Source organism: Aegilops tauschii, chromosome 5 (genome assembly GCF_002575655.3).
Source record: "Aegilops tauschii subsp. strangulata cultivar AL8/78 chromosome 5, Aet v6.0, whole genome shotgun sequence".
Classification (NCBI taxonomy): Eukaryota; Viridiplantae; Streptophyta; class Magnoliopsida; order Poales; family Poaceae; genus Aegilops; species Aegilops tauschii.
The window spans coordinates 380662991-380683561 of NC_053039.3; the positions used below are offsets into that span (position 1 = coordinate 380662991).

The 20571-nt window shown below is 45.3% G+C and overlaps 1 protein-coding gene across 3 annotated transcripts; it reads left to right on the top strand.

The window, feature by feature from the left end:
- Window positions 1-11848: 11848 nt before the first annotated feature.
- Window positions 11849-16516, top strand: LOC109755012 (putative F-box protein At2g02030). 3 transcript variants are annotated; one of them, XM_020313897.4, is made up of 8 exons: window positions 11928-12202; window positions 12705-12774; window positions 12925-14053; window positions 14141-14283; window positions 14367-14486; window positions 14632-14727; window positions 14811-14870; window positions 16158-16516. In XM_020313897.4, exons 3-8 carry the CDS (start codon window positions 12970-12972, stop codon window positions 16227-16229), a joined length of 1575 nt encoding a protein of 524 aa, XP_020169486.1. In that variant the 5' UTR covers window positions 11928-12202; window positions 12705-12774; window positions 12925-12969; the 3' UTR covers window positions 16230-16516. The 3 variants fall into 3 exon arrangements, with proteins under 3 accessions (XP_020169484.1, XP_020169485.1, XP_020169486.1); XM_020313895.4 differs by having other exon boundaries at window positions 11849-12202; window positions 12925-14283; XM_020313896.4 differs by lacking the exon at window positions 12705-12774 and having other exon boundaries at window positions 11927-12202; window positions 12925-14283.
- The last annotated feature ends 4055 nt before the right edge of the window (window positions 16517-20571 follow it).

Consider the following 20571-nt stretch of genomic DNA (forward strand, 5'->3'; position numbering starts at 1 on the left):
GTTCCCCAACACAAGTTCCACTTTCCTCCCACTTAATTCTTTCGAGAGAAACTCTTTCTCCAGAAAGGACCCGTTCTTGGCAACAAAGATCTTGCCTTCGGATCTGAGGTAGAAGGTATACCCAATGGTTTCCTTAGGGTATCCTATGAAGACGCATTTTTCCGACTTGGGTTCGAGCTTTTCAGGTTGAAGTTTCTTGACATAAGCATCGCATCCCCAAACTTTTAGAAACGACAGCTTAGGTTTCTTCCCAAACCATAATTTATACGGTGTCGTCTCAACGGATTTCGACGGAGCCCTATTTAAAGTGAATGCGGCAGTCTCTAAAGCATAGCCCCAAAATGAAAGCAGTAGATCGGTAAGAGACATCATAGATCGCGCCATATCCAATAGAGTGCGATTACGACGTTCGGACACACCGTTTCGCTGAGGTGTTCCAGGCGGCGTGAGTTGTGAAACGATTCCACATTTCTTTAAGTGCGTACCAAATTCGTGACTTAAATATTCTCCACCACGATCTGACGTAAGAATTTTATTTTCCTGTCACGTTGATTCTCAACCTCACTCTGAAATTCCTTGAACTTTTCAAAGGTTTCAGACTTGTGTTTCATTAGGTAGACATACCCATATCTACTTAAGTCATCAGTGAGAGTGAGAACATAACGATATCCTCCGTGTGCCTCAACACTCATTGGACCGCACACATCGGTATGTATGATTTCCAATAAGTTGGTTGCTCGCTCCATTGTTCCGGAGAACGGAGTCTTGGTCATCTTACCCATGAGGCATGGTTTGCACGTGTCAAATGATTCGTAATCAAGAGACTCCAAAAGTCCATCTGCATGGAGCTTCTTCATGCGCTTGACACCAATGTGACCAAGGCGGCAGTGCCACAAGTATGTGGGACTATCGTTATCAACTTTACATCTTTTGGTATTCACACTATGGATATGTGTAACATCACGTTCGAGATTCATCAAGAATAAACCATTGACCAGCGGGGCATGACCATAAAACATATCTCTCATATAAATAGAACAACCATTATTCTCGGATTTAAATGAGTAGCCATCTCGAATTAAACGAGATCCAAATACAATGTTCATGCTCAAAGCTGGCACTAAATAACAATTATTGAGGTTTAAAACTAATCCCGTAGGTAAATGCAGAGGTAGCGTGCCGACGGCGATCACATCGACCTTGGAACCATTCCCGACGCGCATCGTCACCTCGTCCTTTGCCAGTCTCTGCTTATTCCGCAATTCCTGTTTTGAGTTACAAATATGAGCAACCGCACCGGTATCAAATACTCAGGAGCTACTACGAGTACTGGTAAGGTACACATCAATTACATGTATATCACATATACCTTTGGTGTTGCCGGCCTTCTTGTCCGCTAAGTATTTGGGGTAGTTCCGCTTCCAGTGACCACTTCCCTTGCAATAAAAGCACTCAGTCTCAAGCTTGGGTCCATTCTTCGACTTCTTCCCGGCAACTGGCTTACCGGGCGCGGCAACTCCCTTGCCGTCCTTCTTGAAGTTCTTCTTACCCTTGCCTTTCTTGAACTTAGTGGTTTTATTCACCATCAACACTTGATGTTCCTTTCTGATCTCCACCTCCGCTGATTTCAGCATTGAATATACCTCAGGAATGGTCTTTTCCATCCCCTGCATATTGAAGTTCATCACAAAGCTGTTGTAGCTTGGTGGAAGCGACTGGAGGATTCTGTCAATGACCGCGTCATCCGGGAGATTGACTCCCAGCTGAGACAAGCGGTTATGTAACCCAGACATTCTGAGTATGTGCTCACTAACAGAACTATTTTCCTCCATTTTACAGCTGAAGAACTTGTCGGAGACTTCATATCTCTCGACCCGGGCATGAGCTTGGAAAACCATTTTCAGCTCTTCGAACATCTCATATGCTCCATGCTTCTCAAAACGCTTTTGGAGCCCCGGTTCTAAGCTATAAAGCATGCCGCACTGAACGAGGGAGTAATCATCAGCACATGATTGCCAAGCATTCATAACGTCTTGGTTTTCTGGGATGGGTGCTTCACCTAGCGGTGCTTCTAAGACATAATCTTTCTTGGCAGCTATGAGGATGATCCTCAGGTTCCGGACCCAGTCCGTATAGTTGCTGCCATCATCTTTCAGCTTGGTTTTCTCTAGGAACGCGTTGAAGTTGAGGACAACGTGGGCCATTTGATCTACAAGACATATTGTAAAGATTTTAGACTAAGTTCATGATAATTAAGTTCATCTAATCAAATTATTCGATGAACTCCCACTCAGATAGACATCCCTCTAGTCATCTAAGTGAAACATGATCCGAGTTAACTAGTCCGTGTCCGATCATCACGTGAGACGGACTAGTCAAGATCGGTGAACATCTCTATGTTGATCGTATCTTCTATACGACTCATGCTCGACCTTTCGGTCTTCCGTGTTCCGAGGCCATGTCTGTACATGCTAGGCTCGTCAAGTCAACCTAAGTGTATTGCGTGTGTTCCGAGGCCATGTCTGTACATGCTAGGCTCGTCAACACCCGTTGTATGCGAACGTTAGAGTCTATCACACCCGATCATCACGTGGTGTTTTGAAACAACGAACCTTCGCAACGGTGCACAGTTAGGGGGAACACTTTCTTGAAATTATTATAAGGGATCATCTTACTTACTACCGTCATTCTAAGCAAATAAGATGCAAAACATGATAAACATCACATGCAATCAAATAGTGACATGATATGGCCAATATCATTCTGCTCCTTTGATCTCCATCTTCGGGGCGTCATGATCATCTTCGTCACCGGCATGACACCATGATCTCCATCATCATGATCTCCATCATTGTGTCTTCATGAAGTTGTCACGCCAACGATTACTTCTACTTCTATGGCTAACGCGTTTAGCAATAAAGTAAAGTAATTTACATGGCGTTCTTCAATGACACGCAGGTCATACAAAAAATAAAGACAACTCCTATGGCTCCTGCCGGTTGTCATACTCATCGACATGCAAGTCGTGATTCCTATTACAAGAATATGATCAATCTCATACATCACATATATCATTCATCACATCTTCTGGCCATATCACATCACAAGGCACATGCTGCAAAAACAAGTTAGACGTCCTCTAATTGTTGTTGCAAGTTTTTACGTGGCTTGTATAGGTTTCTAGCAAGAACGTTTCTTACCTACGTAAAACCACAATGTGATGTGCCAATTTCTATTTACCCTTCATAAGGACCCTTTTCATCGAATCCGTTCCGACTAAAGTGGGATAGACAGACACCCGCTAGCCACCTTATGCAACTAGTGCATGTTAGTCGGTGGAACCTGTCTCACGTAAGCGTACGTGTAAGATCGGTCCGGGCCGCTTCATCCCACAATACCGCCGAAACAAGATAAGACTAGTAGTGGCAAGAAAAATTGACAACATCTACGCCCACAACTGCTTTGTGTTCTACTCGTGCATAGTAACTACGCATAAACCTGGCTCTGATACCACTGTTGGGGATCGTAGCAGAATTTTAAAATTTCCTACGCATCACCAAGATCCATCTATGGAGTATACTAGCAATGAGGGGAAAGGAGTGCATCTACATACCCTTGTAGATCGCGAGCGGAAGCGTTCAAGTGAACGGGGTTGATGGAGTCGTACTCGCCGTGATCCAAATCACCGATGACCGAGCGCCGAACGGACGACACCTCCGCGTTCAACACACGTACGGTTGGGGAAGACGTCTCCTCCTTCTTGATCCAGCAAGGGGGAAGGAGAAGTTGATGGAGATCCAGCAGCACGACGGCGTGGTGGTGGAAGCAGCGGGATTCCAGCAGGGCTTCGCCAAGCGCTACTGGAGGAGGAAGAGGTGTCACGGGAGGGAGAGGGAGGCGCCAGGGCTTGGGGTGCTGCTCCCATGCGCCTCCCCACTATATATAGGGGTGGAGGGGGCTGGTTTCTTGCCCTCCAAGTCCATTGGGGCGTTGGCAAAGGTGGGGAAAAGAAATCCCATCATTTCCTTTCCCCACCGATTGTTATCCCCCTTTTTTAGGGATCTTGATCTTATCCCTTCGGGATATGATCTTATTCCTTCTAAGGTGGGATCTTGGTGCGCCTTGACCAGGGGTGTGGGGCCTTGCCCCCACTACCCACGTTCATGTGGGTCCCCCCATGCAGGTGGGCCCCACTTCGGAACCTTCTAGAACCTTCCCGGTACAATACCGAAAATTCCCGAACATTTTCCGGTGGCCAAAATAGGACTTCCCATATATAAATATTTACCTCCGGACCATTCCGGAACTCCTCGTGACGTCCGGGATCTCATCCGGGACTCCGAACAACTTTCGGTTAACCGCATACTAATATCTCTACAACTCTAGTGTCACCGAACCTTAAGTGTGTAGACCCTACGGGTTCGGGAGACATGCAGACATGATCGAGACGACTCTCTGGTCAATAACCAACAGCGGGATCTGGATACCCATGTTGGCTCCCACATGTTCCACGATGATCTCATCGGATGAACCACGATGTCGAGGATTCAATCAATCCCGTATACAATTCCCTTTGTCAATCGGTACGTTACTTGCCCGAGATTCGATTGTCGGTATCCCAATACCTTGTTCAATCTTGTTACCGGCAAGTCACTTTACTCGTACCGTAATGCATGATCCCGTGGCTAACTCCTTAGTCACATTGAGCTCATTATGATGATGCATTACCGAGTGGGCCCAGAGATACCTCTCCGTCATACGGAGTGACAAATCCCGGTCTCGATCCGTGTCAACCCAACAGACACTTTCAGAGATACCCGTAGTGTACCTTTATAGTCACCCAGTTACGTTGTGACGTTGGGTACACCCAAAGCACTCCTACGGCATCCGGGAGTTACAGGATCTCATGGTCTAAGGAAAAGATACTTGACATTGGAAAAGCTCTAGCAAACGAACTACACGATCTTTTATGCTATGCTTAGGATTGGGTCTTGTCCATCACATCATTCTCCTAATGATGTGATCCCGTTATCAATGACATCCAATGTCCATAGTCAGGAAACCATGACTATCTGTTGATCAACGAGCTAGTCAACTAGAGGCTTACTAGGGACACGTTGTGGTCTATATATTCACACATGTATTACGATTTCCGGATAACACAATTATAGCATGAACAATAGACAATTATCATGAACAAAGAAATATAATAATAACCATTTATTATTGCCTCTAGGGCATATTTCCAACAATTTCGTCCACCGTCACCCTAGCATATCCTTCTGGAATCGGACGACAGTAAAAAGTTGCGCCGGGTTCAGGAGGTCGAACAGAGCCGACAGCCGCCTTGACTTTGAAGTTCTGCCATTGCGTCATAAGGTGGCAATGTTGAGACTCCGTGATAGCATCCACGGGGTAGCTAGCAGGAGCCGTCAAGACATGCTCCGGCTGAAGCAGCTCGGTGGAAGCCACGCTGCTTCTCGCTGAGATGGCGGGGTAGCTTCGGGGGTAGTTTCGGTAGGTCGCTTGCTGCGAGCTACATCTCGGTCCTCTAACGCTTGAACCCTTTCGTGCAGCTTCTAAATTTGGGTATGCTCCACTTTTTTCCTCCTCTCCTGGCATTTGTAACCGCCTGCGTCCGAAAAACCAGCCTTCCATGGAACGGAGCCTGGCGTGCCTCGTGTCCGTCCAGGGTACTCAGGATTCCCGAGGGCCATTGTGAGCTCGTCGTTCTCTCTGTCTGGAACGAACGTCCCTTGCTGCGCTGCATCGATATAGTGCTAAAACCTCTTGACTGGTATTCTCAAAAGCTCGTCCGTCCAAACGCACTTCCCTGATACAGGGTTCAAGGTTCCGCCAGCCCCGAAGAACCAAGTCCGGCAACGGTCTGGCCAGTTCATTGTCTCTGGTTCGATCCCTTTATCAAGCAGATCATTCTCGGCCTTGGCCCACTTAGGCCGGGCTTTGAGGTAGCCACCTGACCCCGTGCGATGGTGAAGCTTCTTCTTCGCAGCATTTTTCTTGTTTGTCGCTGACAACTTCTTACTCTTTTCCGATGTCTTGTGGGCCACAAATGCGGGCCAGTGATCTCTGATCTTCTCATATTTGCCAATGAATTCTGGTGTCTCTTCTTTGTCGACAAACGTTTTCAGCTCATTCTTCCACCTCCTGAATAGGTCTGCCATCTTCTTAAGAGCACGAGACTTGATTAATTGCTCTTTAACTGGCTTCTCCGGATCCTCCTCTTGCGGTAGGGTGAAATTTGCCTTCAGCTCAGTCCAAAGATCATCTTTCTGCATATCATTGACATAAGACACCTCAGGGTCTTCCTTCTTAGGCTTATACCATTGGTGGATGCTGATCGGGATCTTGTCCCTAACAAGAACCCCGCACTGAGCAGCAAATGCTTCCTTTGTCCGGATGGGTTCAATCGGTTGGCCATCGCGCGCGATTGCTGTGATCTCAAACCTTTCATCCGAGCGCAACTTTCTCTTCGGGCCTCGTCTCTTTACCGAAGTTGTGCTCGATCCGGAGGGCTAGAAAAAAGAAGAAAGACGAGAGTTAATTAATATGTGTACATACCAAAACAATGAATGCATCAATTAGCTAGTCAGCACAGGCTTAACTAATATATTTACCTGGCCGGACTCTGTTCGGTCACCGGAGCCGTCACCACGGGCTCCTTCTTGCACCAGCGTTGGGTCACCGGAGCCATCATAATCATGTCTTTCCTCCTCCACTCTTCGATCACCGTAGCCTGCTTTTTCACCCTGTTCTTCTAGACCATCATTGTCGTTAAGATACGACAAGACATCACCTCCGGCTAAGATTATGTCCCCCAACACCTCTTCTGCTTCCTCGTCTCGTCCGTGCTCCATTGTTTCTGCGAGTATTACAACATGGCAATTATTACACAAACATGACAGCAGGTGGATATATTAGTGCAAACGTAGACCTAGCTTATTCCGGGTTTGGGGTGGCCTCGGCAACGCTTCAAGGGTAGGGGCGCGGTGGGAGGGGGTAGGAGACCGACATCGTTTTTTTCTAGGGTTTGGGTGTCCTCGAGAGTTTTGGTCGAGCGAGAGGGCCGGGGGGTGCTCCCGTGGTATAAGTTATCACGGTTGAAGTTATCCGGGAGGGGGTTATATCGACAACGACGGCATACATACATGGGAAAATAATGTTATCGGGGAGGGGGTAGGTCGAACCCCCCCTCGTGTTGAAGTTATCGGGACACGGGGTATATCGACAACGACATATCCGATAAAAAATAAGAAGACAAAGAAGAAATAAAAAGAGGAGAAGAAGATATTAATAGAGGAGAAGATTGAAGAAAAAAAAGAAGAAAAAAAGAGGAGAAGAAGAAAGGAATAGAGGAGAAGAAGAGAAAATAGAATATTCTACTTTCTCTTCTTCTCCTCTACTCCTTTCTTCTTCTCCTCTTTTTTTTCTTCTTTTTTCTTCTTCTTATTTATTTCTCATCTTCTTCCTCTCCTCTTCTTCTCCTTTCTTCTTCTTCTTCTTATTTTCCTTTTTCCTCTCATTCTTTTTCTTCTTCTTCCTTTCCTAGCTAGATATATAAAACTTTTCTAAAAATGTAACTTTTGCATGTATAAAACTTTTTCTTCTTCCTTCTTCTTCCTTCTATTCCTTCTTCCTAAATATATAAAACTTTTCTAAAAATGAAACTAACCTAAAATGTACTAAATCAGAGAATATATATAGATAAAACTTTTCTAAAAATCTAACTTTTGCATATATGTATTTTTAAAACATCATTACAATTGAAAAAATACATACATGCATACAAAAAAATGTAAAAAATACATACATACATATATGAACATACATCAAAAAATACATATATCTAAAAAATACATACATACATATATGAAAATCTAAAAACATGTAAAAAAATAGCACGGCGGCGGGGCCGGCAGAGGCGCGGCGCTCACAGAGGGAGGAGCGCGCGGCGTCGGGGCAAGCAGGGGCGCGGGGAGTGGCGCGGAGACGGCGTCGGGGCAGGAGCGGCGCGCGGCGGGGCAGGGGCGGCGCGCGTCGGGGCAGGGACGGCGCGCGGCGACGGCGAGGGCGCGGGCGACAGCGACGACGGGCGCGGGCGCGGGCGACGGCGACGGCGGGGCGGGTCGGGGGCGCGGCAGAGGCACGGCGAGGGCGCGCGGCGTGGTCGGGGGGCATGGGCGAAGGCGGCGTGGTCGGGGGCGCGGCAGAGGCACGACGAGCTCGGGCAGCCTGGCGGCGTCGTCGGAGGGATCGAAGAACTGACGAAATTTTCACAAGTGCTGGCTTATATAGCAAACCCATTGGTACCGGTTGGTGGCACAAACCGGTACCAATGCCACCTTTAGTCCCGGTTGGTGTCACCAACCGGGACCAAAGGCCTCTTTTCAGCAGCCCAAAGGGCGGGAAGCGGCGGCCTTTGGTCCCGGTTGGTGGCACCAACCGGGACTAAAGGGGGGGCATTGGTACCGGTTAGTGCCACGAACCGGTACCAATGCACCCCTTTAGTATCGGTTGGTGCCACCAACCGGGACCAAAGGCCTTGTGCTGCCGCGCCCGCGTCGAAAGTTTAGTCCCACTTCGCTAGTTGAGAGGGGCGCGCAGTGGTTTATATGCCCCACTGCCGCCCCCCTCTCGAGCTCCTCTCCATTGCAGGCTTACAGGCCTAATTGTTACTGCTATGCCTGATGGGCCTACTGGGCCTTCTGCGGGCCTGAATCCTGGCCCATTGATGGGTTTCTAGTCGTATTCAGGCCGCGGTGGCCCAGTAGGTGGCATATTTTTTATTTTTTGCCTTTTTTTTGTTTTCTTTTTTGCTTTATTTATTTTGTTTTGTTTCCACTTACAACAAAAAACTTATTTATTTTATTTTATTTCTAATTACTTATTTATTTTACTTTATGATAATTCTTTTTGCTATTAAAGTTTCTAACAAAAAAATTTATTTATAAAAATTCTTTTTGCTTTCAATGATTTTGAACAGAAAATACTTCAATAATTTTAGTTGCATCAATTTTATATAATTTTAGTTTCAATAATACAGAGGTTGCTTATAATGTTTTGAACAGAAAATACTTTGATAATTTTAGTTTCATAAATTTTATTTATGTTATTAAAGTTTATTTTATTTTGTTTCTATTTATATATTTTATTAAAGTTTATATTATTTTGTTTCTAATTACTTATTTATTTTATTTGTTATTTTTCATGCACCATTTTTCATGCATTTACTGATTATTTTGAGCTATAAGACCCTAAAATTGAAAAGCATTTCAAATGAACTCTGAAAAGGTTGAAAGTTGGCATGGTATCATCATTTCATCCACATAGCATGTGCAAGAAAGTTGAGAGGGTTACGGCAAAAAATGGATGCACTTCGTGTACAAAACGGACAATCTCTTTCGAAGTATCAGGATTTTATACGGAAACTCGTCTATTACAAAGGGATTTCATTTTTTAAAACTTATTTGAACTCCTGACTTTTTGTGTGTTCAAAATGCACCATTCAAAGCCACATCATCAATTTTCAACCCTTTCTGACTTCATTTGTTATTTTTCATGCATTTATTGATTATTTTGAGTTATAAGACCCTGAAATTGAAAAGCATTTCAAATGAACTCTGAAAAGGTTGAAAGTTGGCATGGTACCATCATTTCATCCACATAGCATGTGCAAGAAAGTTGAGAGGGTTACGGCAACAACTGGATGCACTTAGTGTACAAAACGGACAATGGTATCATACTCGTCTGTTACAAAGTTGGCATGGTATCATCATAATAGTTGCGGGAGAAAGTCTTCACTTTTTCTTCGCTTGTGTCATTTGCTTATTGCGCCGTAACCATGGATAATCTTCATCGTTTATCAGGATGCTTGGGTCAGCCTTGACTTTGAAGGGAGGAATTTCATGAAACTTTTCATAATCTTCAGACATGTCTGTCTTGCCCTCCACTCCCACGATGTCCCTTTTTCCTGAAAGAACTATGTGGTGTTTTGGCTCATCGTATGATGTATTCGCTTCCTTATCTTTTCTTTTTCTCGGTTTGGTAGACATGTCCTTCACATAGATAACCTGTGCCACATCATTGGCTAGGACGAACGGTTCGTCAGTGTACCCAAGATTTTTCAGATCCACTGTTGTCATTCCGTACTGTGGGTCTACCTGTACCCCACCTCTTGTAGTTCTCATATAACAACATATAGCTCTCCAGAGCATCTAATTAATTAAACCATACATTGAAACTATGTAAAACATTTCAATGCGAAAACAAATGCGATCATAATCGCAACCAAGGTAACAATTGATCCAACGGCATAATGATACCAAGCCTCGGTATGAATGGCATATTTTCTAATCTTTCTAATCTTCAAGCGCATTGCATCCATCTTGATCTTGTGATCATCGACGACATACGCAACATGCAACTCCAATATCATCTTCTCCTCCTCAATTTTTTTTATTTTTTCCTTTAAGAAATTATTTTCTTCTTCAACTAAATTTAACCTCTCGACAATAGGGTCGGTTGGAATTTCCGGTTCACATACCTCCTAGATAAATAAAATCTATGTCATATTGGTCGGCATAATTTTCATAAACAATAAATGAACCAATAGTTATAAAGATAATATATACCACATCCGAATCATAGACAGGATGAGGGCCGACGGGGGCGGATACCAAAACCATCGCACTGTATAATAACAAGCAATAAAATAGTAAGAAAATTAGACAAGTATCTATCTAAAGTAAGAATTTTTTTCTTTGAGAAAGAAGATAAGAACAAGAGGCTCACCACGGTGGTGCCGGCGACGAGATCGGCGCGGCCGATCGACGGCGGTGAAGACGGGAATGGGACGTGAGGGCCGCTAAACCTAGACAAATCTCGAGGAAAATGGAGCTTTGAGGTCGAGCTTCGAGACGAGAAAGCTTAACTAGTGTGGCTCGGGCATTTCATCGAACACCTCATGTGCATAGGAGGTGAGGTAGAGCACCACAAAGCCCTCCCTTCGCCGGCCAGAGAAAAACAGAGCACTGGAGTGCTCTGCTCGCGGGCGAGGGGTATATATAGGCACCTCATTGGTCCCGGTTCGTGGTATGAACCGGGACTAAAGGGCAGCCTGTGGTCCCGGTTCAAGCCATCAACCGGGACCAAGCCAGGAGCGAGGCCCATTGGTCCCGGTTCGTCCCACCAACCGGGACCAAAGAGGCCAGACGAACCGGGACCAATGCCCCCACGAGGCCCGACAGGCCCCTGGCCTCACGAACCGGGACCAGTGCCCCCATGGGTCCCGGTTCTGAACTGAACCGGGACTAATGGGCTGACCCGGCCTGAACCAAAGCCTTCTTTTCTACTAGTGTCAGCTCTCGTTGAAAGATGTCCTTTTGTGCGGTGGCGGCGCCAGGATCGGGCTAGGCCCGAGCAAGCCCCAGGCCAAAACCAGCCTCACAACCCAGGGTCCCAGACCACTGCCAGTGCAGTTTGGCTCCGTCACCGCTTTTGTGCATGGCATTAGCATGAAAAAAACTAAGAGTGCAGATTAATGAGGCATGAACACTCGTCTATACAATTTTTGATCGCTTAGTTTGGCTTCTAGTAGGATCTTTATCTTTTTTAACTGCATTTAAAGACGTCTTTTTCCGAGACATATCACTTTGCAAAGTAAAAAAGAAATGCTCCTCTAAAAAAATGCCTCCTTTCCGAGCATAACCAGTGGAGTGTCTTTTCTTCCAACTGGGTATTACCCCTTTCCACTATTTTTTATAGCGGAAATACAATTATTCAGTAACCAATTTTTTAGGTAATTAAAAAACCATTTTTTTATGGATAGTAACCAATTTTGTTACCATCCTTAAAAAAATTTGGTTACTGAATTACCTCAAAATGAGAAGAAAAGGCCGTCTCGTCCTGGGCCGTGCGCTTTCCTTTGCTAACTCCCCGCCTGATCGCGGCGGCAGTCGTGCGCGAACCGCGAAAAAATTCCCCAATCTCCATTCCCCGCTCTAACCCTAGACACCGACAGCCCGTGCGGCGCGGCTGCCGGCTGCCCTGCTGCGGCGGGAGACGAAGCGAGGACTCTCGACTCGCGTGCTCGAGGGAGGGGAAGCGAGGCGAGGCGAGGCGAGGCGGCGGGGTTGCGTTCCGTCTTGGATCTTTTGGTGGCTTGCAGGTCGACGCGGTGGCGGTGAGCTCCGACCCCCCATTTTTCCCGCCCTCAAATTGCTCAGCGCGTACTCGCAAGTTTTCCATCTACTAGCATCCGTCAATTGATTCATGTGAGTATCATTTTGTTCTGTCGCTTGCTTTGCTGTTCCACGGCGCCGGAATACAGCAGAGAACTGGTTATACATCTGCATACTACCGTAGCCGCTGAAACTTACAGAAGGTGCAGAAATTGCTGTCTATGACCGGTCCTCTTTGTCGCCGATGCATGTCTTTTCCAATGCCAAAAATGCATTAGCTGCTTGTTTTATCCAATGTCTCAATGTAAACTATTTCTAAGTTGTATGGTTGTCGCACTGATGCACACATTTCGTTGCGCGGAGTGTCATTCGGGGCGTGTGGCTAGAGTTTTGCCAGCAAATTTTAGCGGTGTCGCACCCACTTTGTGTTTCATCTATGCATCTTGATATGTGTATCTTACCATGCTTTTAGTTTTAACCCAGCCTGTCATTTCAACTTTGCAGGCATCATATGTATATCGATTTTTTTATGGTTATTGATCAATAGCAACACGGGGCTCCATGTTTGCTACAGGTGGTGCCACTTGTTTCCTTCTTTACCAATTCTAAGTAGATAAACTAAAACAGCTGTTAAACTTTACCTAACTTCATGTTATTTTCCTGCAAATTACTTTAATCATAATCTTTACTCACTTTTCCCTCTTGCTTTTAATTGTGTCTACAGAAGGATTTGGTACCTAGGCTTCCTCAAGAGACTAGATTGTTTACTATGGCTTCCGAGGAAACCAAACCAAAGAAGCAAAGAGATGAGGAATGCATTATAAACGGTCTCCCAGGAGAACTCATTGAGCGGATTTTTTTGAAGCTTCCAGTGAGCACTTTGTTGAGGTGCACTGGTGTTTGCGAGCAGTGGCATAAACTCATCCGAGATCCCCAGTTTGTCACCTCTCACCTCCAGGATGCGCCCCAATGCGCCGTCCTATTCTTTCCGCAAGAGTCGGTCTCAGGTGAGCCCCATCCTGCTGATGCTATCCTGATTGATGAAGCCTGGTCGCCATCGACATATGCAGTGCCAGTGATTGGGCCTGACGATTTCCTTTGTGGTTCATGCAATGGGCTTCTTGTCTTATACACAAAGTCATCAACACTCAAGGTAGCTAACTTTGCAACTGGTGAATGCCTGCATCTTGAGAAACCTGTAAAGAATTTGAGGGGTGATCACTTCTTGTTCTACAACTTTGGATTTCACCCATTGTCAAAAGAATACAAGATTACACACTTCCTTGGTGATCCTGTTGTGGGCAGCACTCGCTCCCATAATAATAGCAGATTCAGCGTCATTCAAGTTTACACACTTGGTGGTGAGAAATGGAGAGATATCAAAACTCCAGAAGCCCTAAGCTTAAACTGTGTAAAAAACTCTGGAGCAGTCAATATTGACGGAACAATGTGTTGGCTAATTGAAGACATGGTAGCTAACTGGCAGCACGCAGTTATGACCTTTGATCTCAGTGGAGAAAGTTTTGCACGGATACAACTGCCAGCAACTGTACATGAAGATTGTGCAGGTGGCGGTCCCCGTCGGTACTGGATCAGAGAGATAGATAGGAAGATATGTATAGCAACTGCTCAAGCCTGTCCTTCTCTTCCCAGAAGGCTTGTTGGTATGCTGCAGATCTGGGAACTTGAGAACAAAACGGAGCAAAGGTGGAGCCTGAAGTACAATATTCAGTACTCGCCAGATTACATTCCGGGTCCAAATTTGGTTCATAGGAATAAGATCATACTGCAACGTCGCGACGGCAACCTATATTCCTATGAGTTGCTCGGGGAGAACTTCAATACTAAATTGTGTAAGATGGCAAATCTGTTAGATTTCTTTCCCCACAAGCCTGACAACATGCAATCCTATATCTGTGTGAAGTCACTTGTACGTTTAGATGTATACAAGAAGACTGCCATTGCGCGTAGGCCAAAACAACGGGAAGGCTGGGAATTGAAGAAGTGGGAGGCATGGGAGCACCAGCTCTCTGATTATGAAAAACTGTGGACTCGCCTTCATGAAGAAGAGCACGAGGGAATTGTATGTTAGCTGATCTCAAATTTAGCTTATCGATAATTCATTATTCTGGAAATTTTAACAATGGATGAGTTGCTATTTGATAGGCACTTGCAGAACACAGTAGCATATCATTCAATGGTCTACTGCCGCGTATCTTGGATGATGCGATTCGACAGGATATAGGCATGAAAATCAATAAAATATGTCCAAGCCTTCCAGATCAGGTAATTCTTTATCTAAACGAAAGTCAGCATAGCTTTTATTTTCATATTTTAAGTTTAAATATTCAATGATCATTTGAAAAGCAGAAGATGTAATGATTGTTTAAGTGTACCCTCATCATTGGTCATGTTTTGCACGAGACTCCAGCAACCAAGGCCCCTCCGGCGGCTTAATTGTGTGGCACAGAAGCAAGATAGGGAAAATTTATCTGCTCGTTTGGAGAATTATAGTAGCATTATGAAGGTATAGTGTTTTAAATTTACAAGCCAGATCATTGAGGACTTTTGTTGAAACATGTCAAATTAATTAAGTTAACCTGTCTACAGGCATCGAGGGAGGCTTCAAAGAGTATCATGAGTATGATACTTAGTGCTGTAGAAAATCAGGTAAAGCTTTACATTTGGTCTAATTTATTCATGTTTTTTCTTTCTGCTATAGCTCGGTAGTTCTTGTCACCTATATCTGTTTTAATCTCTTCCACAATAAATAAGCAACTATAAGCAAGATAATATTGTTACCTCTCTCCATACAATTGAATGGCCTCCCCTGCAATACAACTATTTTCCATCCCATATTTTAATTTATGCATGCACTTCTGATTTAGTTCTTTATGCTAACTTTGCAAGTTGTCTAGTTACTGTGTTCATTGGGCTGTCAATTAGGTATCACACAGTCAACATATCTTACATCAATAAGAAATATTTTTTCATCAAGGTTTATGTAGGTGCCCTAAATTTGTGAAATGGGTTTCATTGCAAAACACTTTGGGTGTTTATATTTTCAGACCTACGCATATAGATATAGATATGCCAAACTGTAAATTTTATCTTCTTTGAATTGCATGTTATTGTCTGCAGTTCCATTCTTATACGTTTGCTAGCACACTCAGTGAATAATGGTTAATTGAGCATGGCTCTGCTAACAGGGCATCGAATTATAAGTTATACTTTGGTTGCTATCAAGTACTGCATTAAAGAGGTACTTAAAATTGTTCTATATCATACACCTATATATGGCAGTTAAATTCGAAAATGCCAAATGGAGACCGAGCTCCATGAAGGCCTTAATTTGAAAACTTCAAAATCCAAACTTTTCACTTTCAAAAAATTCTGAAAACAAATACACATATACCTAAATACAATGTACATGTGTGTAAAATTTCAGGTCGAAAAACGTTAAAATGAGAGCTACAAAAAAAACTGGGGCTTTTTAGCATATGTACTGTTCATCCTCAAAGTCCATAATATTTTTATTTTGTGCAGCTCGCAATTCAAGGTCTTTGATCCTGAAATTTTACACACAAACACATTACATCCTTATATACATGTGTATTTTTTTCAGAATTCTTTGAAACTAGAAGGTTTGAATTTTGAAATTTTTGAAGTCCTCGATGGAGCTCGGTCTCCAAAATGCCCTACTCAGACAAATTAACATAAGAAGTTCTAAAGAACATCAGAGTAGGAACCATGGATTGATTGGTTAACGTAGAAATTTCCATTTCCTAGTTCCTGATTTGAGCTTTGAATTCAAAATTTAACGACATGATTAAACTGTCTCTGCACTTTATCTTTCTTTGAGGAAAGGAAAATAATGAAGATTCAGACCCTTCCTTTTTCTGGAATGGGTTGATGAAAGTCCCATTGTCTTGTATTTGAACCTTACTCATGTTTCAGAGGGGTGCTTCGGGCTCAAATGCTGGCATTTCTTCTCAGAATCGCAGTGAGGGCGATGATGCGAAGGCTTAATACTTCAGAATTTATCATGAGGGCGATGATGTTCAACACTTGTTTCTTTTTGTCACCCAGGGACTGTTTACCTCTTCTGCCTGTAAAAGTGTTCTTTCTGAAGTACCGGCTGTGTGCTGCTATGTATCCTTTTTCGTTTGAATTTCAGTCCTTGTGATCTAATTAACTTATTGGTCGATTTGAGACCTTGGAGAATTTGCGGGACAGCGAGACATTTGATCTGAAGGTTAAACCAACTCTTGCCACTGAATATGCTTTGAAACATTACAGGATGTTGGAAGTGGAAATCTTGTAATTGCATTATAATCTTATATCCACGGATGAAAGCATACCTTTAATAATGCACGGCCGTGGAACGTGTAGAATCAAGCAGGTTCAGATCCTCTGGAGTTTTAACTGACTGCTATAGGATGTTACAAAAGCGTGAATGACGATTTGTCGAATTTTGTTTTTGAAAATTCGGGATTGCTGGATACCTTAGAGCATATCCAGCCGTTCGGCCCCCCAGGGTGCTGAAAAAGAGCGGTCTGGGGGCGAACCGGCGCTAGGTTGGCCCCTGGGGTGACCTAGCTCGTCGAACTCGGCCTTGATGCGCTCCCAATACGTCTCGATGCTCTGGTTCGTGCCGGTGATCGGGTCGAGGCTGGGCGACGGACATGCCCGGTGGCTTGGACGGCGGAGCCCTCGGCTTCCTCTGCTTTGGCTGGGTGACGGCGGCGGTCGCAGCTGTCGCGGCGCGGGGGATCACGTACTTCTTCGGCGGCATGGCGGCCGGCTGGGAGGGGAGGGGGAGGGAGATTGGCGGGAGGAATGGAGAGAATGAGAGGGAAGCCGGGGGGAAAGCGGGAAGAAACGGCGGAAAAAGGCTCTCAACTCGCCGACAGAGTGGCCCCACGCCCCTTTTTGCTTGTGCCGGCGCCCCCCAGTGTTCCGGGTTCGGCTCGGGTGCGCCGGCTGTTATTTCGGCCCAACCCGGCGAAAAACAGACTCGTGAGGGCGCCACTGGGCCGATTTTTGCCCGCCGGCGCTAAAAAAAGCCTAGGGGAGGGCCTGTTGGGGGCGCGGCTGGAGATGCTCTTAGCGGCAGCTTTTCCTGGGTCGTCCAATTGTCCGGTGTGCTGCTTTTTTTTATCGTTGAATGTGATTGCTCTGTGATTTTCTTTGCTATTATCCCTCTAGTTTCTGTGGGAGCAGGTGCCTCCAATAGATGATGTAAAAACGTTGTGCCAGCCAATGCCATTTACTTGTCCCATCAACACCGTTGACCTCTTTCGCCATGAAGAAACAAAAAAAACCGCTTCCTTTTTCATCTCGGGCACTGTTTCTGCCTTAAATATTGAGCACTTTCTGATTGAATATTTGTTCACACCCGCCATCATAAACTCTATCTTCCCTTTTGCTTGTCCCATCGAGATTGACACCGTCTGCCTCACCGGGGTTGATTACACCGCGGTCCTTGTCTCGGCCAAGAGCCGCAACTTAACCGATGTTCCTAAATCCATTCTGGTGCACAGCTTCTTGGATCTCGGTGTTATTGCCATAGTGCTGGTTGGCCGTTCGTAGGAGCTCCCCGTCGACCCTGCTTTTGCGGTTCCTGACTCTGAAGACGGTCGCAACGGCATGGGCGGTGATGGTGGCAGCGTTTGGGGCGACGACGATTCCCCTAGTGGCATGGAGTCAAACCTCTCCTCATTGCCGTCTCCACCGACTGATGAAGGCCAACGGGGTTGATTACTCTATCTCCCACACGGTTCCTTTTTGGGCCTAGCCAGTGGAGTAGAATGTGCGTGTTGCTATACATCGCTTATTAGAGCGCAAAATGAGGGTCGCCCACAGCGCACTCGCATGGGCCTGGCATAGCGTGCCTACCGTAATCGCTTACTATACGGTCACAATGGCTACCTCCTGTAGCCTAGCGTATGTAGTACTTCCTCCTTTACCTCAAAAAAACAAATGTAGTACTTCCTTCTGTGTATAGATTTTCTGAGAAGTCAAACCAAGCAAATTTTGAGTTTACAAAGAAAAAATTATTCGTATATGCAATTCTAAACATACACAACATGAAAATATAACTGATGATGCATACAATGACATGCATTTGATATTTTAAATATGCATATTTTTGTGGTCAAAGTTTGTAATGTTTGACTTTCAAAAAATCTATACGCACTACATCGTGGAATGGAGAGAGTAGGATTTATATCTTTTTTTGGTTTTGCTTCTTTTTTCTGATTTTACTTTTTCTCTTTAGGTTTGGTTTTTATTTTAGTTTTCTTTCAGTTACACATGCATTTGGTGAAACATTTTGGGCGCGTTTGGTTGCTTGCATCGTTCTTTGCCCATTTGCATACTTGTCCCAGTTGGTCCTGGTTGAGCATCTACAGGCAAAAAACCAATATTTGCATGTCAATTGGTTGTCTGGATGTCCTCTTCCTGCATCGGGGCGACGCCTCTACGCACCGTGTTTGGTTGCTCGCATTATATGTGCTCACATGAGTGCACGTTGTTTGGTTACATACGAGCATAGAATTGTGCTCACCTTGTACCCTACTTGGTGAGCTTACCAACACTACTACACCTTACACATGATCACACTGAGCACACCAACGCCATAGCATTGCTATGATGATGAACTCGACTAAGATGATGAAGTTCTTCAGCCCTAACGGACGATCCACCTTGCCAACCTCAACCTTGTTGCTTGAATGCTCTCGCACATACTTCGAGTAAGCATCTTCTGCCGCCTGCCTAGTCTTAAACCCTTCTCTGTGGTTGCTGTCGCCGTACCCTGAAACTTGTTTGTTGCAAACTTCCCATGAACTGTAAACCCCTGAAACCCTACCTTCGAACACCACATACCACTTGCCCTGGCAGTGCAAATGAGCAATAAGTTCAAGCAACAAGCATTGAAACACACAAACATCAAGCAATGAAGAACTCTAGGAGGAAGCAATGGAGCAGAAGAGCATTAGTAAGCATGCATGATCATAGCAAGTTCAACCTGCCACTACTTTGGTGTCATCCTACCACCACATCCAAAAGAGGGTGTAATCCTACCACCGCGAGGATCACCGTGAGAGGTTAGTATATACCACCTGACCAAAGTATAAAGATCATAAGATTGTTTTCAAGCCCTAACTACACAAAATATACGTCGTCATCGTCGTCCTTGTCGCCATCGCCGTCGAGATCATGCATGCCGTCGCCACTGTCGGTGTCAAAACCGGCCGATCTCGGGTAGGGGGTCCCGAACTGTGCGTCTGAGGATCGAAGGTAATAGGAGATAGGGGACACGATGTTTACCCAGGTTCGGGCCCTCTTAATGGAGGTAATACCCTACTTCCTTCTTGATTGACTTTGATGAGTATAGGGGTTACAAGAGTTGATCTACCTCGAGATCGTTATGGCTAAACCCTAGATGTCTAGCATATATGAATTCAGATAGCCTCTACGGACTAAACCCCACGGTTTATATAGACACCGGAGGGGGCTAAGGATATACAGAGTTGGTTTACAGAGGAAGGAAACTACACGTTCGGACGCCAATCTTGCCATCCACGCAAAGGAGAGTCCCATACGGACACGGGGAAAGGTCTTCTACCTTAAATCTTCGCGGCCCATCAGTCCGGCCCATATGTCACATAGCCCGGACGCCCGAGGACCCCTTAATCCAGGACTCCCTCAGTAGCCCCTGAACCGGTCTTCAATGACGAGGTATCCGGCGCGCAGCTTGTCTTCGGCATTGCAAGACGGGTTCCTCCTCCGAATATTTCAAAGTAATCTTCTGAACAAAAGAACTGTATCCGGCTCTGTATACTAGCCACAACCCTCAACCATGAAGGCAAAAATACTTAATCAAAATAAGGTCTGTCAACTAACAACCCTCTTGGCAAAACGTCACCTCTGGCCTCTTTATCATTTCGAACCGTTTTTTGGACTCCCGCTTCGCGTTTCGAGGTGCGGCCTCCATTGACACGTCTTGTCAAAACAGATATCGTGTCCGCTTATTGCGGGGTCATCATCAATACTGGCTTGGGTAATCCAACTGTGCCATTCACACGACCCCTTGGGAATAGGCGGTTTTAAGGCTTGAGGGGGGGGGTGTTTGATATTCACGGCCTATATAAGTGGATAAAGATCCATCTTTTCACCCCACGCATTCTTCCTTCCTCTGCCTTCCCATCCTCGAGCTCTAGCGCCCAAGCTTCAATCTTTCCCACCGCCACCAACCTCTCCAGCCATGTCCGGATCCGGCTCTCAGGGCAAGTGGGTGGCCTCCTCTGTCACGGAGAAGGACGTCAAGGAGCTCCGGGAAGCGGGGTACCTGACTGTGGACGTCGCA

Excerpts from the sequence above, each read along its gene's own strand:
- LOC109755012 (XM_020313895.4), top strand. The coding sequence starts at position 12,970 with ATGGCTTCCGAGGAAACCAAACCAAAGAAGCAAAGAGATGAGGAATGC. Across the intron at positions 14,284-14,366 it reads AAGAAGAGCACGAGGGAATT|GCACTTGCAGAACACAGTAG; the intron begins GTATGTTAGCTG and ends GCTATTTGATAG. Across the intron at positions 14,871-16,157 it reads TTAGTGCTGTAGAAAATCAG|AGGGGTGCTTCGGGCTCAAA; the intron begins GTAAAGCTTTAC and ends CTCATGTTTCAG.